Here is a 23,006-nt window from a genome sequence, read left to right as displayed (position 1 = left end):
TTTTAGATTTTATTAAAACATAATAATTATATAATATTCATTTTAGTTTAGAAATATGTATATATATATTCTAATACTAAATTTAATATTATATAATTATTATTTTTTTATTTTTTTATTTTTTAAGGCTCTCATACCGCATTAAAACCAAACGGGGGCACTGGAGAGCCGCTCAGGTAGGATTGGCCACTATCTGGGGGCGTTACAAGGGTAGTTAACACAAATCTTAACGCATGAATTATTTAGTGTTGCGCTTTTTCATTTATAAGCAGACGAAAATCACTAAAAACACAGTTTAAATGCATATAAAATCCTGACTGTAAATTTAAATAACTTCAGTTTACCCCGTGCGCAGTCCACCTACCTTGATTCTTGTTATTTCCCATAAAATCAGTGTGATTGAACAATCTGATTGGACACTTCCGTGCTCTGACTACAAACAGTAGGCGTATCCCTTCCTGTGATTGGCTTACGGGGTCTGTCGGCTGCGTCGTGCCCCGCCCCCCTTCATTCCTGCGAGTGTGTAGTGTGTGTGGAGAGCGTGTGATCAGCTGTGACCGACCGTGGGAAACGGACAAAAATCTGTCTTTGGAGCGGAAACTCGAGAGAGAACCCACACTGAAGCGCACCATGGAGTTTCGGGACAGTTGTCTTCACGTAACGTTACCGCTGAAAGGTTCGTCAGGGGCTGTGAGCTAGTGGAAAGTAAACGCCTCCTCTCCATCACTGTTTGCTTGGAGTGTTTTATAAGTTTGCCACATTATTTTGGAACTCGCACTTTAACGCATCAGCGCGTGCCCGTGTGCCTGCGGGAGAGCGAGGACGCGCATGGATCGGGAGCGCGGAAGGTCCCCTCAGATATCAACCCAGGAGAGCTCGGCTAAATTAAAACTTTTTGGCTAAATAAATTCTATCATTATTATTGTTCCCTTAGCGTGGGTCCTGTCAGGTGAGTATTGTACATAAATAAATAATCGTAGGTAGTTTGTGATGAGGCGGACTGCAGCGCGCGGGGGAGGACTCTCCGCTGGAATTATTGCGCAGTTTTTAAAATAACGGGAACACAAACACACTCATGGCACAGAGCATGTCTGCAAAAGATAACGCCTGCAGAAAATTCCAGGCCAATATTTTTAACAAGAGTAAATGCCAGAACTGCTTCAAAGCTCGAGACGCGCACCTGCTGAGTGATGAAGACCTCACACAGGTAATGTACCTGAAAACACCTCATAAACTAAACTCTGTCTGATCACTTACGGTGCTAAATTACTAATGACCAGCAAACTGCTTCAAAACTACACTAACAATAAAGTACCATAGTAATACTGTGCTTTTTACACATGGTAACAAAGCGGATGACAGTTAGCAAAACACATAACTTAGCATAATACTGTGTTTTTGGACATAAATGAAGTATGATAAAAACCATGGTAATATACTCTGGCAAAAAACATATTATTCCGTGTATAATAGAAATACAATGATATAATGAAGTAACTATTTAAATATATATAACAACAAATAGATACACACACACACACATATATATATATATATATATATATATATATATATATATATATATATATATATATATATTTAAAGGCAACTGAAAGATGTCTATCCAGGCCTCAATGTCGTATTAAAGCACTGGATAACCAGCAAACTACTTCAAGCTACATTAACAATGAAGTACTATAGTAATAGCAGGGTTTTTAGATGGTACCATGGTGCAAGTTTGACTGCTCACAGTCTATTTCAGAGAATGGTATAACCATAACGTCATGTTTTTTATTTGTACCGTGGTCAAAATTGGAGGTAAATGTATCATGTAAAAACTATGGTTTATGCATATGGTAACGTTTATTATTTTTTGACATTTTACCTGAATTCCCCCTATTTGTGAAACTAGACCACAGGTTTATAACTGATAACATCTGTTTTTTTCCGCAGCATGTGCTTGGGAGTAGTGGTTAAATATCAGGGTTGCTTGAAAGGTTGTAGGTTCAAACCCTAGAGAGGTTAATCTAATCTAATTACCATTACGGCTTTGATTGAGGCACTTACCGTCAGGTTACCCCTGGAGGACTGACCCGTTTCTGGTGAACTGCTGCTGTCAGCCAGATGACTAATTAGTGATTGGTAGTAATTAATGATGCTGTTTACCACATGCACATTGTAGTTAAGTGACATGCTTCAAGCTGATGCGCTCGTTGTTTATAAGTTTTAAACTGGTGGTCTAGGTTTGCATGGCTAAAAATGTGGGCTGGTAATTAAAATAATGTGGGTTTGAACCCGTCACCATTAGGACCTTGATCGAGTCCCAGATGACTGACCTTGCTTGGTTAGAAGTGTCTGCTAATTTACTAATTAGTTGCATAGTTTAGTGTTATTTCATCAGCTGTAGACCCAAGATACGTGTCGTATGGGAGCTTTATACTATTTTAAGCCTTTATTCCAACTCCAGAACAGTTTTAGGGTAAGACCACACGCAGACACGGGGGTTTCCAGACTGTATTCTTAAAAATGACCACAGCTGGGTCTCGGCTATATTACTAAGTGACGTGGCCTCCGTTTGCCATCTGTCTCACTGTATAGGTTGGATTGTTATCAAAGAATGAAGTGATGAAGCAGAGAAAGACTGAATATTTGGACGTGGAAGCAAGCGCTTGTGTCTTTGAACGTGAGGGAGAAATCAGGAGAAATGAGCCTCAAAGCGGCACAGATGTCTTTTTTTAGAAAGCACTTAGAAATTGAGTTGACAGTGAAGTGAATCAGGTCTTTAGTACCTGTTAAGGCAGTCAGAGTCATGTGTTCAGAGTCATATCCTTCTGTTTGTGGACGTTATGTTTTTTTAGAGGTTCAGATTTGCGGTCATAACCTTCCCAGTGAATTTCTTTTGTATTTGATTCTCATTTCTTCTGTCGTCTTGCTCTAAAGAAACACATTTTACTTCTGTGATGTGTTGTATTTCCAAATGAATCAGAGATATTTAATTAGAAAAAAGGGACAGGCTTAATTTTTATCCATTGAGAACTGATAAGATGCGGCAAATGTCTCTGAATTACAGGTGTTTGAGTAACAAAGAAAAAATTATTTTCTTTTTGTTTGTTTGTTTTTAGAATAATGTGAAGGAAATTATGTCCACTGGTGTTTTAGTATCATGTAAAAAAAATTACCATTATGAAAAACGTCATGGCAAAACTAGAATAAAGTTGTAAAATTTTAGGCATAGTCAGAAATACAAGCTCAAGTACTCAAAATATTTTGAGTATGAAGTCCAAATAAAGTCATAGCATTATGATTATTAATTAAGCATTATAATAGCAAAATTGCAAGAATAAAGTCAAAGCAAAACAAGGTTAAAGTTGTAATGTTTTGAATATGAAGTCAAAACTATGAGAATAAAAAAATAATAATAATAAATTCATAGCATTACAAGGTTAAAAGTAAAAAATTAGAAAATAAAGTAATAGTATTATGAGGATGCAGTACTGTAGTCATAATGTTATGAGAATAAAGTAGTATATATTGTGTATTTAAGTTAATTATTTTATAATACAAAAAAAACCCTTAATAGTAGGAGAAACAGTATTACAATGAATAGAATGCCTCTGGACTTGTGCAATGTACTACTTCATTCTCAAAATATTCATATTACATATAACTTTATTAATATTGCAACTTTATTGTACTAATTCTACAACTTTCTTGTAATATTATTAATATTATTACTTAATTGTCAGAATATTACAGTTTTAATCTCAGCATGTTACGACTCTAAACTTTAAGGCGGTTTTGATTTTATCTTGATATAACTACATCTCCAGAGTTTTATGCATACTTGATGATTGCATTCAAAATGATATGCTTTATTAAACATTGCAACACTTGGAAAAAGCTACACAGAGACCTCAGTGAACTGTTGTGTTATGAATCAATTCACTCAAATGGACTGTTTGATTCAGATGTAGAAACAAACAACAACATCCTAGCGTCATGCATGGCAAACATTGCTCACATTGTCATGAGAAAATGCAAAAACCTATGCTAGCTGTTGTTGTTAGATGTACGGCGCACGAGATCGTCATAATGATTCAGGGCCGTCATTCTGTCAGACGTCAATATCTCTCTCTCCCTCTTACTGTCTCGCTGCAGTTGATCAGGTTTTTCCGAGTTGTTCATTCCACACATATTTATGTCCATGCTTTTTGTCATGCTATTAGAATCCACCCTCCCCCTTGACACACACACACACACACACACACACACACACTCTCTGTGAGACAGTTGTTATGAGAGAAAAGGGGGGCTGTAAAAATAAACAGAACAAACTTTAACCATTGAAGAGGAAAATCTGGCCTACATTAGCCCTTCTCTCTCTCTCTCTCTCTGTCTCTCTCCCTCTCTCTCTCTCTCTCTCTCTCTCTCTCTCTCTCTCTCTCTCTGCATCCCTGTCCGCTCCTCATCACTGATTTGCTGTTTAATTTGTTAGGTTTAATTAATTGCATAAGTTTAATATTTAAGGTTATTTTTGGAAAGGTTTGAGTCAGTACTGTGAAACTGTGCAAGAACTAGAAGAATGAATTTCACTTTTGTCTTTTTCCTCTTGCACTTGATCTGAGGAGAGTTACTTTTTTTTTCTAACATTTTTCTTTTGCTCAGACTTTTTCACGGGCCATCGTTCAAGTTGTCAAACCGACATTCCTTTAACCAGACGATAAACTGGCATTCATTTGCTCGAGCTTTCTTTTCCATACCTTAGGAGAGAAAAATCAACTCTGATCTCTTTAATATCTAATTTGTTTCTCCTAAACAGAAGTCTCCTGTTTCTCCGATGTTTCTCCTGAGAAAAAAAGAGATTTATAATCTCATGCTTCTCCTCTGGCGTTTCAGAAAAGATTTCAACTAACAAAAAAACTGCAATCAAACTTGGCCTATTATTTTATAGCTTTATACTCTTTCTTTATATCAACTATGGTCTCATTTGTTTCTTTTCTCTATTTTAGGAGAAACAAAAAACAAAGTTCTAAAATGGAACTTATCTGAGATCTCTAGTAAGTCTGCTGAGCTTTGGAAGAGGAACCTTACTTTTCCCCTAGCGTTTCATTTTTCTCTCATGCGTGCTTTCTTTGAGGTTTCTGTAATATTACAAATCCGTCCTCCGGCACTTTGTTGTGTAGTCACAGGAGGGTCACATGCAGAGATGTTATTCTTGTTTTGGTGCTTTTCTTTGGCATGTTTCTTTAAAGGTGAAATGTGCTTTTCAATGTTAAAATACTTTCTCATATCCCAGTGTGATGCTCAGAGACTTTCTGACTATAGGAGTGAATTCTGTTCCACATTGTAGACAAAAAGAGACCATCTGACTGACATTTAAAGCGACCGACCACAGTTTTTGTGGAATATATATATATATATATATATATATATGTGTGTGTGAATGAGCAGCAGCAAAAAAAAAACTGATCAGTTGTGTTGAATCATGGTCTCATTGTTCTTACGCCATGTGTGTTGCATGTTTCAGGCAAAACCCATCTACGGTGGATGGCTGCTCCTGGCACCTGAAGGAACAAACTTTGACAATCCTCTGCACAGATCACGGGTTCGTATAATTGCACTGCATATGGATTGTAATGCAGCTCTGCGCTTTTTACCTAGCAAATTTATTTTGGCAAAAGTGCCTAAGAAAAACTATTTTTAGAAACGTTCCAGAATGTGCTGTTCAGTCAAGTTTAGTTCTCACCTGCATTAATAGAGCGAATATCATGGAAGTCCAGGTCCATATTTCACACCAAAATAATATATAGATGGATAGATATAGATAGATAGATGTGATTGTTAATAAAATAATAAAAATTAAAAAGATTCAGAATCTTATTTAAAAAATTAATTGGGCTTTATGAAGTTAGTCAAATAATTAATGATCAATTCTAAAGTAGAATTATTATATAGTCTTATTTTCAAACTATATTTATGAATTTTTCTTTTGTAATTTAATAGTTATTTAATTCATAATTTGTTTTAATAATTATGTAATTTATATATAATGGTTATTTTTACATGCATGTCATTGGGTGTGTGGGACCTCGAACATAAAAAAAGTCCATCTTGAACACGAGGGTTAAATTATGATCGTTAGTGCAGTTTAATATGTTCAAAAACATATTAGGTGTAATGCATAATATTTAATGCAACAAAGGGCCAGAATTGTTTCTCTGTTATCACACATTGTGTGTGAGTGAAGAGATTGCTGCTTTTCTGTGTGTATTTGAGTGTGTGTGTTTACTGTACAGTGTGCGTGCTTGTTAAAGGACGAACGAGTCGTGTGTGTGTGTGTGTGTGTGTGTGTGTGTGTGAGGGGGCCGTGGAGTCGCTGACTCACTCTCATTCTCTCTCAAGCTGAACTCGTGAGAAACAGCAGGAGAGGGAGTTTGTGGGATGGGAAACAATTCGATAGCAAACAGGAAATTTGTCACAGATTGACAAAAAAGATGGAAAGATGATAAAAATAACCCAAAGTATATGTAGCATATATAAGTATGTACATGTAGGATGTGGTGGTCAAACAAACGGCTGTTGCTAATCTCCAAAGTCTTTAAATATATAAAATGCAATTTAATGACACTGACAAAATGGTGTATGTTAAAGTGTATTTGTAAATAAAATTAATTATTACAAAATATTTACCCCAAATGCACATCTTTGGAAAAAGAAAATGTTTATTAATTGAGGAAAATGCCAGTTGACTGTAAAAGGAAGTTACCACTTCTGTAAATCAATCATGCAGGAACCATATCAATCAGCCTGCTTGATGATATATAAATTATAATTTATAAACACTGGGACTAAAAAGATATTTAGACACTCATTTTAGACTTAAAACACTTTCAAGATCTTAAACATGAAGGTGGCATCACTTTTCACTCATGCAATCTCAATTTCTTCTCCTGCAGAAATGGCAGAGGCGTTTTTTCCTTCTGTATGAACATGGACTCCTGCGTTACGCGCTGGATGACATGGTGAGTGTGTACTGTGGCTCTCTCTCGGTTGTATCCTCATACTATGTACTTGCTGCCATGTTCTCTCTGCAGTATGTGGGCAGCTCTGCGTGGACAGCAGGGCCGGCGCCAAGTGGGGGCATTCGTGGGCCGTGCCCCCCCTACCCACCCACTTTCCATCCTCTCCCCTCCTTGCTGAACGCGATCGATTTCGAAAGCGAAAGCACCGATAAAACAGTGCAAATAAGAAAGCAATTGCACGCTTTAGTGAGCGTCAGCATCTGCACCCCCCCCCCCCACACACACACACACACACACAGTGACTTGTGCCCCCCCCTAGAAATTTAAATGCCCCCCTGATGGAGGTGCCCTGGCGCCGGCTCTGGTGGACAGACCTTCAGGGTGTTTATGATGCTGCCTGTCTGTTGTATGTTGTGTGTGTTTGTATATGCATTGTTTGGTATAATATGGCTGGATTCAGGGATTCATGGTGCGGACAGTGAACATGTCGTTCCTAATGGCATACTACTTCATTTAGTGCACAACTTTAGGATTTTGGATTTTTGTTTTCTTCTCACAAAAATCATGTTGTTAATGTTTTGTGGCTATATTGAAACACTGAGTACTTAAACATTACAGATTGGTCCATTCACTTCCATTGCAAGTGCTTCACTGTAAACCAGTCAATTATTGTTTTTGTTTTTTTAAGTTGTTGAATTTTTATTTTTTTTTATGTTAATTAACACCACAAATGCAATTGATTTAGCTTAACTTATACTAAACCAGGCAATTATGGGTGAAATGATGGATCTTCTGACCAAAAAAAGCATTTTCAATTGCAATTTCATTTTGGCCATTTCAGATCAAATAACTCAATCCTAAAGTGTATGTTGAATATCATTAAAAGGCTTTCATATACTGAGGTGGATTTTCAGCTTTTGGCTGTGCGGTTCCTCCTTGTGTGTTCGCTCATCTCATTCGCTTCTCTTTCATCTCTCTCTTTCTCGGAGAGGAGGAAGGAATTGAGTGATGGACGTATAAAGAGCAGCATAAAGGATGAAAAGCCGTTTGGCTTCATTTGCATTCATGCGTGTTTGTGATTGTTATTAAGCACCACTTCAGCCCACACGTGATCGTGAGTTCTTTTGTGTGTGTGTTTGTTTGCATAAGTGTGTGTCTGGAACTACATGAACATAAAATCCGTCATTACTGAACGCAGGAAGGCCAGGTCTGACCCGGCTTGGGTGATGATGATCTCTGTGAGTATGCGTGTGGGTGGGTGAAGCGGCGTTACGTCCGAAAGCTACCCACAATCCATCTGTGCCCACTTTCCTCCTACACTCAGACATCCAGGAACTGAGATGAATGTACACATTACTGGGATCTCTCGTTCTGAAGAAGCGCTCGCAGCAGAGAGAAAGAAGGACAAATGAGAAGTATTTGACAAGGGAGGGATATTCTCTTGTAGATACGGACTGTAGGCAGATACCGTGTTTAACTTGACACAGCTGAAATGAGGCTGTGACTGATGGACATTGCAGTCAGTTGCTTGTACTGTTTCTTAGGTCATGTCTAATTTTGGGAAAGATGAAAGTGAATGGTGATCAGTGCTGGGTAGATTACTATAGCTTGAGTTAAGGTAGTCTATTCCTTATTAAACAGTTTGGTAACATACAGATTGATTGTGATTTTTGAATAATAATCGAATAATACCAGGCGATTTCCGAATATTATTTTTGCCTGAAATGCCCATCCCTAATCCGAACTGTGAGTTTTGTGATCCGTTGCACCCCTACTCTCTTCACTTGTTATTTGAAGAAAAAAATACATTCACAAAAGTTTTCGATTATGCTGATTTGTCCACAATGAAGTTCAGCCTATGTCTTTTTTTATTTTATTTAGGCTAGTTAAATTCATTTTGGGCTACCAAAATCTGAAGAATGCCTGCCTAAAGGGCTACCAGGGATTTTTTTATATTTTGAGCCCTGATAAAAGCATCAAAGAAAGCAGTCCATGTGACTTGTAAACTATATCCCAGATCTTCTGAAGTCACTGATTTGCGTAAGAAAACAGACACTAAAATTACTATTCACTGAAAATCTTGCTTGACAGCTGATTACTTGGAAGACATTGGCTTCCACATTCGTATTCCATAGAAGAAAGTCATATGGGTATTCAAAGATGCGGATGTGTAAATGTTGACAGGGTTTTCATTTTAGGGTGAAGTATTACTTTACAAACAAACGTAGTCAGAGATGTTAATTTAGTAACACTTAGACAGACTGGGCAATTAATGAGTTATAGTTTGTAGTCCTTTTGAGTGTACTTTATATATATATATATATATATATATATATATATATATATATATATATATATATATATATATATATATATATATATATTACTAGAAATTGAATGGTAATTGAAATGAAGCTGAAATAAAAGAAAATGTAACATTTCATCAGATGAAAATTAGAAATGTTGCATTGCCAACAAAAAAAAATATTTTAAGCTGAAGTACTAAAATTACTAAAACTTAAACTGAAATAAAACTAAATAGAAATAAGATGAAAAAGTAATTAAAAAAGTAATTAGTAATTACAGTAAAAGTTATTAAAATGACAAGCACATGAAACAAAATTGCTAAAATTACATTACATACATTAACATTAACATTAATAAATACTACTATAATAACACTGATAAAGTCTTTGGTTTTTCACTTTTTATCTCTTTTAATTCAGACTATCAATTTGAGTTTTTGAGGAAACACTGCTGTTTGTTTTCCACACACACACACACACACACACACACACACAGCCCCACTTGAAATGCTTTCTAATGCAGATGATTTTGACGTGTGAGTTTGTGTTGATGTCATCAGCAGGGTTTTCATTGTATCGGTCCCGTCAGAAACAGGTGCTGTAGTGGATGAAATGCTCTCGTGAGAGGTCAGGATGTCTGGTGTTGACTGAACGCTTGAAACGTCTTGCACTATATTTATAGCTGCTCTTCAGCATGTATTTCTATAACGACCGCTCAAACCCTACAATATAGAATGCAGTGTAGTCGTGAATATTATAAAACCTGTCTAGAAAACCCCCAAATCTACAGAAAAATCAGCATTAAGGCTTATTCAGGCTTATTTAGGACCATCAAGGCTTATTCAGAACATTAAAGGAAGAATTTGGTCATTGTTTAATCACCTTCATGTCTCTCCAAACCCACATGACCTTCATTCTTCAGCAGAACACAAAAGAAGATATTTTGAAAAAATGTCTGTTTTTGTCCATACAGAGGACGTTTGTTGCTGTTTTGGACTGTCATAAACTGTTAAACACTCTTAAACTGTCCCTTTTATGGTTTATTTTTTCTCATTCTATTACTGACTGTTCACTTGTCTGTAAAAAATATTACGCTACTAGTTTTTGCTGTGGTTCTGATGAAGTAGTGTTCTTTAAATAATAAAGTAAAGTGACCCGATCTGTGACTCAAAATACATAATGATCCGAACTGTGAGATTTGTGCTGCTTTGCACCCCTGCTCTCTTGACTTGTTGTTTGAAGATAAAATACAATCACTGAAGTTTTTATATGCTAGTGCCAGTTGACTAGATAAATGGTAACATTTTACAGTAAGGTCCCATTGGTTACTTTAGTTAATGCATTAACTATCATTATCTAACAATGAGCAACACATTTCTCACAGTATTTATTCATCTTTGTTCATTTTATTTAATAAAAAAACAACTATTCATTCTTAGTTCATGTTAGCTAAGCTCCATATTAACAGATACAACCTTTGAATTTAATGATGTATTAGTAAATGTCAAAATGTACATTTTAACTAAGATTAATTAATGCTTTAAAAATATTATTCATGTTAACAAATGTTGACCTTATTGTAAAGTGTTACCAAATAAACATTCAACATGTAAAATGTACAGTCTTTTCTGGAAAACTGACCCAATATATTGATTTTCACATTTCAATAGGAAATACAACAACACAAGAGAGAAAAAACATTAAACCATTTTACATGGACTTTAAAGTTCAAATGAAATTGTAATTTATAATGTGAAACATGACATTCAATGGAAAAAATGTAGGAAGGTGCTTATTTAGTATTATTTTGTGGCTTCCATATTGATTTATGCAATGAATTGTGAGTAATTTCATGAATTAATCAGCATGTTACATAATTAATTTGACTCGCAGCCAGTCGAATTAAATGGATTGACAGCTTTTCCTTCTCCCTATCATCTTCTCGTTCACCTTCCTATTCCTCTGCTGTCCGCCTCCGTTGGACTTAGAGAGAGACATGTGTAGGAGGAAAGAACAGGATGAGAGGAAGATTACAACAGAAGCCTGGCTGCTATTTTCAGACCAGTTGCATCTGTGTATGAATGCATGTGTGTGTGTTGTGATTAAACGGCTGGTTATTGAACGCACATGCTGTAATGCATACTCTCAGCGACCCGGTTCTCCAGAATTGTCCCCTGATGCTGACCTGCGGGCCGGTCGAGGGTTAAAGCTGTGGGCATGGGTTTGCTGAACACAGATTCAGCAGTCCCTTTGTGTTGCGTAAAACACTCAGTCAGTTGGGCAGCGTTCCCAGAAGCACCTCTCTAAAGACAACGGGACGCAAAGCAGCACTAGAGGAGTTTTAATGCGATTTTAAGGACCAATTCTCACTATTAACTACCAATAATATTTCTAGCATATTGGCTGTTCATTAGTTACTTATAAAGCACATATTAATGCCTTTTTTTGTATTACCATACTTTAGATATCTTAAAGGTCCCATGGCATGAAATTTTCACTTTGAGGTTTTTTAACATTAATATGAGTTCCCTAGCCTGCCTATGGTCCCCCAGTGGCTAGAAATGGCGATAGGTGTAAACTGAGCCCTGGGTATCCTGCTTCGCCTTTGAGAAAACGCGCTCGCGGGGCAGTATCTTCCAACTGAATGATAGGTTTAAAAAAAAAAAAAAAGTTGCTAGGTTTGTTAGTATGTACCCGTTATGGGAAAAAAGCCGCCAAAAGGGTCTGAAAGTTACTAAATATTGTTCTAAAGTCGCGCTCGTGTGTGTGAGACACGGGAGCTGATGGCAGCGGGCGGTGGATATTGTTGCGGCCCGCCCAGGTAAAGTCTATGTGTGGGAAACACTGACCGTATCCAGACACAATATTTTAAACTAACCATTCGGAGACGTCCTGCTGTAGCCGCTGAGTTGCAACTTCTTCATCCGGTGCTTCTCCATCCAGATCAGATTCTGGGTCAAACTGAAAAGCTTGAAGGACTGCGTGTCTACGAGCCATTGCCATACATCCACTGTCAACATTAGCGCATGGTACCGTGGCCGCAAGCTGCAGGCCACACCCACCCTCCACCTTGCCCCGCCTCTCTCCTCCTCATTAGCATTTAAAGCTACAGACACAGAAATGGCACGTCCTAAGGAAAGAACATTGTGGGACTGGCTCATAGTGGCTGAAATTCTGCACCAAGGCTGAATTTCGGGAATGAGACTTCAGATACAGTACTAGGGACAACTTAGGCCTATATAAAAGCATCCAAAAAACAGCATGTCATGGGACCTTTAACCCTACCCCATATCTAAACTTATTAATAGTTAGTTAGGTAGTTATTAAGCAGCAAATTATTAAATAAACCATTTTAAAATTCATTAATTTCAGAGGTACTTCAGAAACATATTTTAGGTCAAAGGTCTTCAGATGACAAAGTTTGGGAATCCCTGATCTTGATAATGATTTCAATGGATAGTTGACAAAGTTTCAAGAAGTGTCCTGCTGTAATCATTGTAACGTTCTATAATTCAACTGAAAATAATTTGTTAAATATATTTTTTAAAAAGTACAGTTATTAAAAAAAATTATAAGTTTTAATTTAAATTAAATGTTTAATTTTTAACTCTTGTATGATCATTAAACATGAAGTTTTAATGAACTTATACATTTAATTATATATACTTTCAAATTTGTTTTTGTTTTTTTGTCTTTTTCATATGTAGAGCCTAAATGAGCACAGATTGTGGATAAACTAGTGGTGGTGGTTAGTTAGATGGAATTAGTCTGGCAGTAAATAGAGGGCAGAAGTCAAACACTTGAGGAACTTTGATCTGCAAATATGATTCACAGAACACAAATCAGTCTGTAATAAAATTTTGTTGTTGACTTTGAACATAGTTTAATGTATTTTAGAATAATAAATGAAAATCAGAACATGTGTCATGATAAATACATAACTATATGAAGCAGTTGATTTCACTCTGAAAAACAGAAAGCAAGCAGCTGATAGATGTTGGGTTTGATTAGGCCACATGTTAAGGGAGGTCAAAGAGCTTTTTCTGGCTGCGCACAATCCTTTAAAAATGGATGATGTCCCTTTTATGGAACTTGAATTTCTCCCATGATGCCTCAGTAGCCTTATCTGCACCTCTGCTGTCATCGCTCAGATGTGTCGGCATCGTGTCATCAGTGGTTTTAAAACAAACAAACTCGTTCAACAGCGGCACCGAAGTGAAACACGGTAAACAAGCGATTAAAAGGAAGCTGGAAACTCAACTTTGGAAAAGAAACGCCTGTTTTTTGTTTTTTTTCAGGGTTTGGTGGTGTTCGTCTTTCCAAATTTCTGATGAGTGTGTGTGTTGCTTGGTCACTGTTTCTCTGTGTGTCAGTCTTTCCCGTTGAAAGAGTTATAGTGTGTGTGTGTGTGTGTGTGTGTGTGTGTGTGTGTGAATGCTGGCTGCACAACAAAGAAGGAATTTTGTAACTCGTCATGAACAAGAAGTAAAATATCGAGAGATGTTGTGAAAGAAGGTGAAAGAGAAACTTGGATGAGATTGTCGGAGGAGGTTCATCAGGGAATGACAGAAATACAGGGAGAATAAACCGGTTTGTGGTGTGTTTGAGGGAGGTCATACAGCACGTTTACACAAACACACACACATTTACTTAAGCTACCTAAATGAGCACATTGCATAGACTTCTGGTGATTATTAAGCCAATTATAATTAGAAAAACCTAACCATAATTCTTAAAGAATATGCTCTTTTTTTTTTTTCATGTAATTTATAAATCATTCCTCAAACTATACAGAGTAAACACACACATCTTGTCTGACTTTGTCAAATGATGAATTGGAGGTTTTGTTGATGTTGAGGCTTTGTGTGCAAAACATTATTCATGACAATATTTATTTATACATACTTGGTGATTAAAATCAGACATAACACATGTGATTGGATATATTTAGCTTAAAGTTTAGCATTAAAAGTCAGTTTTAATGTTTTTGAACGCTCACTAAGAATGCATTTATGTGATTAAAAGTACAGTGAAACAGACAAATTGTGAAATACTATTACAATTTAAAAGAACCATTTTCTATTTGAATATATTTTCAAATATAATTTATTCCTGTGATCAAAGCTGAATTTTCAGCATCATTACTCCAGTCTTCAGTGTCACATGATCTTCAGAAATCATTCTAATATGCTGCTCAAGAAGCATTTCTGATTATTATCCATGCTTAAAACAGTCATGCTGCTTTATAATTTTGTGTCGATGAAACTACTAATGCATGTATCTGTGTGTGTTTCAGGCCAGCACTCTTCCACAGGGCACCATAAACCTGAATCAGTGTGTGGACGTTGTGGACGGTGAGAGCCGGACGGGTCAGAAACACTCGCTGTGCATCTGTACGCCGGAGAAAGACCATTACATACGTGCTGAGAGCAAAGAGATCATACATGGGTGAGTCAAACAAACACATCTAACAGTTTATAAGAAGATATTTTACAACTGTCTGATGTTTATGTGCAGTTTAACTTGATACTGTATTGATGTGATGAACTTCTGAGGGACATAAATGTAAATTTAACATCCCACAATTAATAATGCTTTGAAGAAAATCATGTTTTCCCTTTAGTTTTTTTTTTTTATGAGCGTCATAATCCTAATTGAAAGGACAATTTGTGTTCATCTCTTTTGTTCATCTGGTAAAGCTTGATATGGGTTTGGTTTTAGACGTTAATAAGTGAAGTAATGACTAATGTGATCACTCACTGATTGTAATTAGCGATATACACTCATTACAGACTATATAATTAGATAACTAATTGGTGTTTTGAAATTGTTTGCGTCTTAAGGTGGCAGGAGGCGCTGATGGTGTTCCCACGAACCAATAAACAAAACCAGAAGAAGAAACGGAAAGTGGAAACACCAACGCCACAGGTACACGTATATACAGGTCCACCGACTCGAGAGATTTTAAAAGGAATATTTCATCCCCAAATTAAACATTTAGTCTCTTAAAATCAGCTTAAAAGTTTTTTCATTTTTAGCTTTAACTAGCTTAACCAGCAAGCATTTTTGTCAGTAAATCACTGGCTAATTTTTTCTGGTGAACTGAATGGTTTTGTTAGTCCTCCAGCTAAACCAGCACTAGACCATAATTAATCAGGCCAGCGTTCCATCTACTAGAGTTTGGAACCAGTGTCCTCGTCTGGATGTAACTGATGTGTGTTTGAGTTTTGCCGTGCAAAGCATGCGATTTGTCTTCATTCTTGAGCTACAATTACAAACTTACACACACCTACATGCAAAGCCTCGCCAAGTATTTCACTCACCTCATTTGGTGAATGACTGACAAAAAGAATCTACTCTGGAATCTGGAGGTGTTTCTTCATCTTCATGCACAGGTAGCTCAGAAAAACCCTTATTTCTAGTTCTTAGATAAGATGGTTTATTGGCTAGTGTTTTGTTCTACTAAACAGGATCTTGTGACACAGGTCTGCTTGGAAAACCAGTGCACAAATTAGGGGAAAAGTTGATCATAAAGTCAATTTCTATGTGTATATATATAAATGTATTTTAAAAAAAAAATCTTGAAAATCCTAAATCTCAGAAATCCTAAACATTTTGTTTTTATGTTATGTTTTATGTTTTCTATCTATATTATAGGTTTTGATTTTATTTTTTTCTAGAGCAAACAAATTTCTAACTCATATTTATATAGAAATATATTTGATGCTATTTTTTATTCATATATTTTATGACTTAATTTTATATTCTTAAATATTTAAAAAATATAAATATGGCCAAGTTTGATAGTTTATTTGTATTATTTTATTTCATTTATATTTGTTAATAATTTTTTCTTCCAAAAAAAAAAAAAAACCTGTCCAAAAAACATTTTAGGATGTTCTTTGATATTTTTGATTTATTATTGTTATTATTATTAATAATTTATTTTTACATATTTTATGATATTTTATTTTTTCTCAGCCATTTTTTCTAACAATATTTTGTCTCTTTTGGTTATTGTTTATTTTATTGCTCAATCCTCTAGTTAATACATTAATGGAGTGTTTTAAACGGTTTATGTTTGTATCGTTAGGTTTGATTTCCTTTGCTCTGACCTCCTGACCTATCTTTTGTCAGGCAGCTGATCTGCTAACAGGTCGATGCTCCCAGCAGAACATCCATGGGTTTATTGTAAGTCCAGAACCTGCATGATCCAACCAGTCAGAGCGCAGCACAGGGATCTGATCAATACATGAAATCTGGGTGTTTTTGGAGATCAACTGATTGGCAGGAATTAGAACCTCATCGTAATTTGTCCAGTAAATGATTCTCATGTGTGTGCTTCTGCTGGGACGCTGGGTGGCTCACGCAGGCGTGTGTGTGTGTGTCTGGTTTCATGCAGAAAAATGCGCTGAGTGACTTTATGATTTAATCAAAAAGGTATTACTGGGCGGTCAGGTGGAAACAGGAAAGACACAGACTCTAATCTGCGAGTGTGTGTTTAGTGTGGGGTGTGGTGCTGAGTGTAAATCAGCGTGTGTATGAAATCATGGCACAATAGCTCATTTGTTATCAGCCTGCAAGTTTAGACAGTTACATTCGTGTGTATCTGTCTGCACACACACACACAGGTGTTTTTGACATCAAAGAGCTCTTTGTTCTTGACTATGGGTTAGTTAAATATTATGCTTGTCTGAATGTCTCTCTCTTTCTTTCTCTCTGTGTTCAGGAACCAGGTCCTGCGAAGGTGACGGTCACCAGTACCAGCAGCAGCAGCAGCAGTATGGTGTGTCTCCCCAGCACTATAGCTCACGCAGAGCGAGTGCTGTCCACCAGGGCCACTCTGTGGCAGGAGGAAACATGGAGTCGAGCCACTTTACCCACAAGCTACAGCACCGGCAACCTGAGTCAGCTGGGTACCAACACTGAATTCATTAGAAACTAACAAAAACAAGCTTATGACATGCTGCGTGAACCTGGGTGTCAGTCATTCAGCTGACAAAATTTTGAAATCCAGTAAAAACATTTTAAATTAGTACATTCTAAACACTCAAGTATGCACGTTCAAGCCACTCGCCACACCTTAGCGACTTCATAGCAACCACCCACAACACTATAACATGCAGTGCAACAGTCAAGTTACGAAAGTAAAAATCCCATTCATTTTCTCTAAAGGAGAATTTAACTTTATAAACCTTTAAAGACAGACCCATTGTGAGCTAAAAGTTTGTTGTTTGTTGAAGACATCAGTCTGCATTGTTTCAACTTGTTTTTAAAGGGGACCTATTATGCAAAAATCACTTTTATAAGGTGTTTGAACACAGTTGTGTGGCCGCAGTGTGTGAAAACAACCAGCCTATAATGTTAAAAATCCACCAACTCATTTGTTTATAAAACCAATAAATCATAAACAGTCTCTCCAAACGAGCTGTTTCAGATTCTCCCTCTGTTCACGTCACCGAGGGGGAAAAATCCTGCTCATTTGTGACGCTCTCTGGCCTATTAGTATAAACACAGCCCTGAGTGAGAAGCTGTGGTCCGCCATTACTGGAGATATATACAATGCCAGCGCCAAAGAGGCTTTACAAGTGTTGTGTTTTGGGATGCACTAATGAACATAGGAGTCGCCATAATCTCCCCTCATCTGAGCCGAGGACACTGTGGTTAAATTTCATTTTCGAAGGAAATATCCCGGAAAAAATCGGTAACGTCCCCTATATGTTTAGGAATTAATACCAATGCTTCGTGCGCGAACGTCAGCTCTAGACAAAGTAAGTATCACGTGTTTGTTTTACAGATAGCTTTTCTGAAAGAGCTGCTTTGCACTCTAAGGCTAATTGCTAAAGCTATCTTTGTCTCTGTGTGTTTTCACTGATGCTGTCTTCAGTTAAAAGATGGTAGTTAAAAGTTGCAAATGAAAGTAATGTGAGTCGATCGCTTGAAGTTGTCGAGCTCATAATCAGAAGTGGGACTTATAAAGTTTGTGATGGCATGAGACCAGCTATGTTGTTATTTTTATCTCGCGGTGCTCCCTGTCTGTGTAATTCATAAACGCGAATTTATTATGCACAGTATAATCAGCTGACTTTGAAACCGAGTAGTTTTCTGTAAAGATAACAGGCTTGTATTAATAGTGGAGTGTTTATTTGCAAAGGCTAGCACTGCTAATGCAGAGTAGGGCTGCAACAAACGATTATTTTGATAATCGATTAATCTAACGATTATTAGACCGGTTAATTGGCTAATTGTCGATTATTTCACTGATTAATCAGTAAACTTTGATTATTCAGCTTTTGCAATTAGTTAAAATAGTAAGTTATACATATTCTAACATAAGGTGACTTCAGCTTTAGAAAAGTATATTATGTAATTACAATTATACAATTAATTGGTAACATTTAACAATAAGGTTCATTAGTTAATATGAACTAAGAATGAACAATACTTTTACAGCATTTATTAATCTTAGTTAATGTTAATTTCGACATTAGCTAATGCATTTAAAAAAATCACAAGTTGTATTTTTAACATTGGTAAATGCACTGTGAACTAACATGAATAAACAATGAACAACTGTATTTTTATTAACCTCTTTATTAGAGGCTGCTGCCTCTACACTTGCTATTACTGTTTACTCTAGTCTGTCACACACCGAACCAGGGCCGGCGCCAAGGGGGGTCACTCGCGGGCCGTGCCTCCCCAAACGAGTTACTGTGCCCCCCCACTTTCCATCCTCTCCCCTCCTTGCTGAACGCGATCGATTTTGAAAGCGAAAGTACCGATAAAACAGCGCGCACAAGAAAGCGATTTGCAGTCAGCAACTGCATGCGATCACAGATTGCACGCTCTGTGCAACCCCCCCCCCCCACACACACACACACACAACGTGATTTGTGCCCCCCCTAGAAATGTAAATGCCCCCCCGATAGAGGTGCCCTGACGCCGGCTCTGCACCGAACGCTTCATTCTGTACGTGCTTTCACAGATTAAATGCAGTGATTCAAAACAGTGAATCTAATCATCATTCAGGCAAAACTTTGCTTCAAGAATGAGCCACACTGCTGATGTGATCTAATCGCTAGCACACCCTGAGCACATGTAAATTAATGTATTCCTCTTATCGGCGAGACATATCTGCATAATTTTTCATATCGGGCCGATGCCGATATTTACATTTAAAGCCATTATCGGCCGATTACGATTTCAGTCCGATAATATTGTGCATCCCTACTTATAACTCTTAAACAAAGACTTCTAGAAATCCCTATGGGAGAAATGAATGGGAAAAATGCTTCCTGAACCAAGGCCGCTGAAAAAATGGGTAGACACTGTTGCATTCTGTTTTGGTGGTGAGTTTTGGCCATATTTTCTTCATAAAATCTTGTTAAATATCTACTGTGACTGTGGCGTCACATGCATCATGTTCAATACGTGTGATTATAATCACCAGGAAACTGGCTTTTTTGGTCCTAAAGGAAAATGACAACTTCACACATAATAGTCACTTGACCTCAGATTTCTGGGTAAACACATTAAACGAAAAGAATATTTAATTACATTTGCTCACTGCCCTCACAAAAACCACACTAACCATCATTTCCGACAGAATACTGCAGTGATTGTTACCTCAATAAAACTGCGGTAACTTGCTGTTAGTCACCACTCTTGTTATTAAACTAAATGACAGATTTTGAAAACATCTTACACTGTTTGACAGAGATCCCAGATTCATTTAGTATGATTTTGCAGTAGTAACTAGGTATTTTGGCAGCTGTAATTTTCCATGGTGTAGTTTTACAAAGGTACAGACTGTGATTTTTCATTCTTTCTCACGCTCAGATTCAGGGAACACGAGTGTTGGTCGCAAGCCACGGGTGGAGAGTGGATATTTTTCGCTGGAAAAACCCAAACCCAATGAAGATGAAGATCGCCAGCAGGAGCAAGAGCCTTCGCCACCGCAGCAGCATCTGCTTTCTTCCTCCTCCACCACATCCTCCTCTTCCTCTCGCTCCAGGTATCACTCCTTTGATCCCGAGCTCTTCAGCTCTCCAATCAACTCACACAAACACACGTCACATGACCCACACAGCGTTGGTAGCACACAGTTTTACGGCATTGCACATAACACCTGCGCTCACAAACACAACACACAGAGACTTAGCAAATTAGAGGAGCACGTTCCAGCGCTGGATTCCCCGCCCTCGTCGGATGCAACTCTCTGTCCCCTTCCCAGCCCAGACCGGCTCTCCAGTCCAAACTCGCATGCAAACATCCTCCCATCGTCCCTGTCTTCCTCTCAGAGCTCTTTAGACTCTGAGCAGAGTCAGGAGAGCCGTGTGGGTGGAGCCTTGGGCAGGGCGGGGCGAGGTGGGCAGGGTTACGCTGCCCTGGCAGATGTGCCCCGGGCCCGAAGACTCAGTCACCGGGATGCGTACCGATCCAGTCAGAAACGGCAGGAGTTGCGATCGCGTGCGAGGAGCCCGGGCAGGGAGGAGGTGGAACGGCTGTTTGGACGTGAACGAAGGTGATGACATTGTACAGTTACATACACACACAAAGGCTCTGTTTCAAACCCTATCATCTTAGACAGCATCTTTATAAGTAACCGATTTGAAACACTCTACATGGGTGGCAGCTCTTGTAATTGGCACGCTTATGGCTGGGACGCACCAAGCCGTCTTCAAAGAACTAGCAGCAACAAAAGCCAATGGTGTTGTCGCCTTGCATCGGCAGCGTCTGGACCAAAAACCTGCACTTGAACACACCACACTGCACAGTAGAGCCCTGCATTTCCAACTTTGCCTTTGGGCCAATTTGCACGTCATAGTTCAGATGTGGGCCGGGCCTCAGGCCTGTTTTAGTCTTCTCCATATTTTTATATTTTAGACATCCATCAATTAGTGATGAAAAATTGCTGCGCTGGTGGAAACAACACGAGACCGTGCCGCGACTGTCAAGAGCGACTCGACGGTGTTTAGTGTCCCGCAGCAGCGAGTGCCGTCAGCGCAGCTGAAGAGTTCTGCGTTCAAATGCACACAATAAGCTAAAGCTTGCCGCAAAGCCCCAGCAAAAGTAATTACCATGAATGTATCAGGGGGAAATAGTATGGAGATATTTGAATTATTTACTAATAAATTAGTGTTTTCTGAGTCCGTGTCGCAAGAATGAAGTTGCCAATCCTGACTTGCCATCTCCTCATTAGATGCGCCTTTAGAGAGAAGTGCATCTTTACGGATTATGATTATAATGAAAGAGTTTTTTTTATTTCGTTAAGTAGTAATTTAAAGCTTTCTATAGATATATTTGTCATGTCTGTGAGGCATGTATTTGCTGAGTTTTGGTTCGGTTTTGTGAAGCGCTCCTGTTCAAGACCGAGACGGCAGAAAGCACATCATGTTTGTTTTCTTCATTTTATAAAAAAGTTATAAACGTTTTGTTGATATTGTGAGTGCACGCAAATAAAAGTAGACCCTTTACAGTTCCGAATGATGTATTACTCTTACCTTTTATGAGCAAAAATGACAGCGTATATTAAGTTGTGTCCACTGAAAAAAAAAAATTTAAAAAGTGATGTCTCCATGTCCTGCAAAGCATGCTTTAGCTTCCACTCTCCGCACAAACTTGGATATAGCACACATTTATCTAGGTTTAACGTTGTTATATGCTTGGACTGTTTTCTATCTATAGATTTTATTTTAGGCAAGTCGTGTTGATTTGAGAAGGCAAAATTTATCAAATATAGGCTATGATCAGCTCACTGTCTGGACAGTGAGCTGACCGCTTGGCCGCTGGCCGCTTGGTCGTTACTTTAAAAAACAAAAACGTATATTTAATGCACAAAAAAATGCTCCGAACATTTTTCTAAATTAACTTAATAAAAAACCGAAACACAATATAATCACTTTGCCATTACATGTCAGTCCAAAACTGAACTATTTTAATAGCTGAAACAGTAGTAGGCTATAAGCTGTTTTTGGAGAAGGGGAAAAAAAAACAGGCTCAGGTCGGGCTGGTAATTCTGATAAGCTGTCGGACACAGGCCGGGCTAGGGCCTGAGTGTCTCGGGCCAGGGTCTAAATTTGAGACCCGTGCAGGGCTCTGCTGCACAGACTACAGCCAACTACAAACTAAAACGGTTCTGCACCTGCGTGAGAGGAATTAGCTGTCTATGTTAGCAGCTATCAATAGTAAATATTCGTCATTCAAAAGGAGAAACCGAAACAAGGATATACGAGATAAACACAGATTGGCAAAATGTAAACAAAGCACCGCTTTCTTCATTTTAAGCAGCTCGTGTTGTTATGAAAATATTCACATATTGGAATGCTTGGGAAAGATTACGTAACATTAGAACACCCTGTCTGTGCCGCCGTCCATTTACTTACTAGTTTTCGTCACTTTTTTGTCACACACACACACCAAATAAACTAGCCCCACAGGCGCTCACCGACGGCCCATTGGCTTGGTGTGTCCCGGCCTTTAAACCGCGCTTAAAAGACGTTCAGTTGATTCCATTAGCCTGGTATTCTAAGCCTACTGTATCATTTGAGACACACATTTCTAAGGCTTCTAAATGATCAACATGATCAGTACTGATTAATAGTTTATACTGCTCCAAATTAGCATATGTTTGCTCAGTTAATGCTTCTAAATAAAATCCAGGTGTTTTTCCCTCCTT

The 23,006-nt window shown here is 37.9% G+C and overlaps 1 protein-coding gene and 1 gene segment (V, D, J or C); one reads left to right on the top strand and one right to left on the bottom strand.

Moving 5' to 3' along the window:
• LOC306863410 (Ig kappa chain V-III region MOPC 63-like) overlaps positions 1-23,006 on the bottom strand; it is a 773,265-nt gene that overhangs the window by 597,276 nt on the left and 152,983 nt on the right.
• Positions 504-23,006, top strand: part of LOC306863385 (myosin phosphatase Rho-interacting protein-like) — a 47,788-nt gene continuing 25,285 nt past the window's right edge. For 8 of the 17 annotated variants that reach the window (XM_079406698.1, XM_079406694.1, XM_079406695.1 and 5 more), the window contains exons 1-7: positions 510-1,207; positions 5,528-5,605; positions 6,957-7,022; positions 14,625-14,776; positions 15,172-15,256; positions 17,058-17,244; positions 20,168-20,342. In XM_079406698.1, coding sequence (XP_079262824.1) covers positions 1,076-1,207; positions 5,528-5,605; positions 6,957-7,022; positions 14,625-14,776; positions 15,172-15,256; positions 17,058-17,244; positions 20,168-20,342 — 875 coding nt within the window. In that variant the 5' untranslated portion in view covers positions 510-1,075. Of the gene's footprint in view, positions 1,208-5,527; positions 5,606-6,956; positions 7,023-14,624; positions 14,777-15,171; positions 15,257-16,465; positions 16,520-17,057; positions 17,245-20,167; positions 20,853-23,006 lie in introns of all 17 variants that reach the window. The other 9 variants (XM_079406704.1, XM_079406708.1, XM_079406706.1 and 6 more) reach the window with 3 other exon arrangements.

This window comes from Barbus barbus, assembly GCF_936440315.1.
Source record: "Barbus barbus genome assembly, chromosome: 44".
Taxonomy (NCBI): domain Eukaryota; kingdom Metazoa; phylum Chordata; class Actinopteri; order Cypriniformes; family Cyprinidae; genus Barbus; species Barbus barbus.
This window is presented reverse-complemented; position numbering and strand designations above follow the sequence as displayed.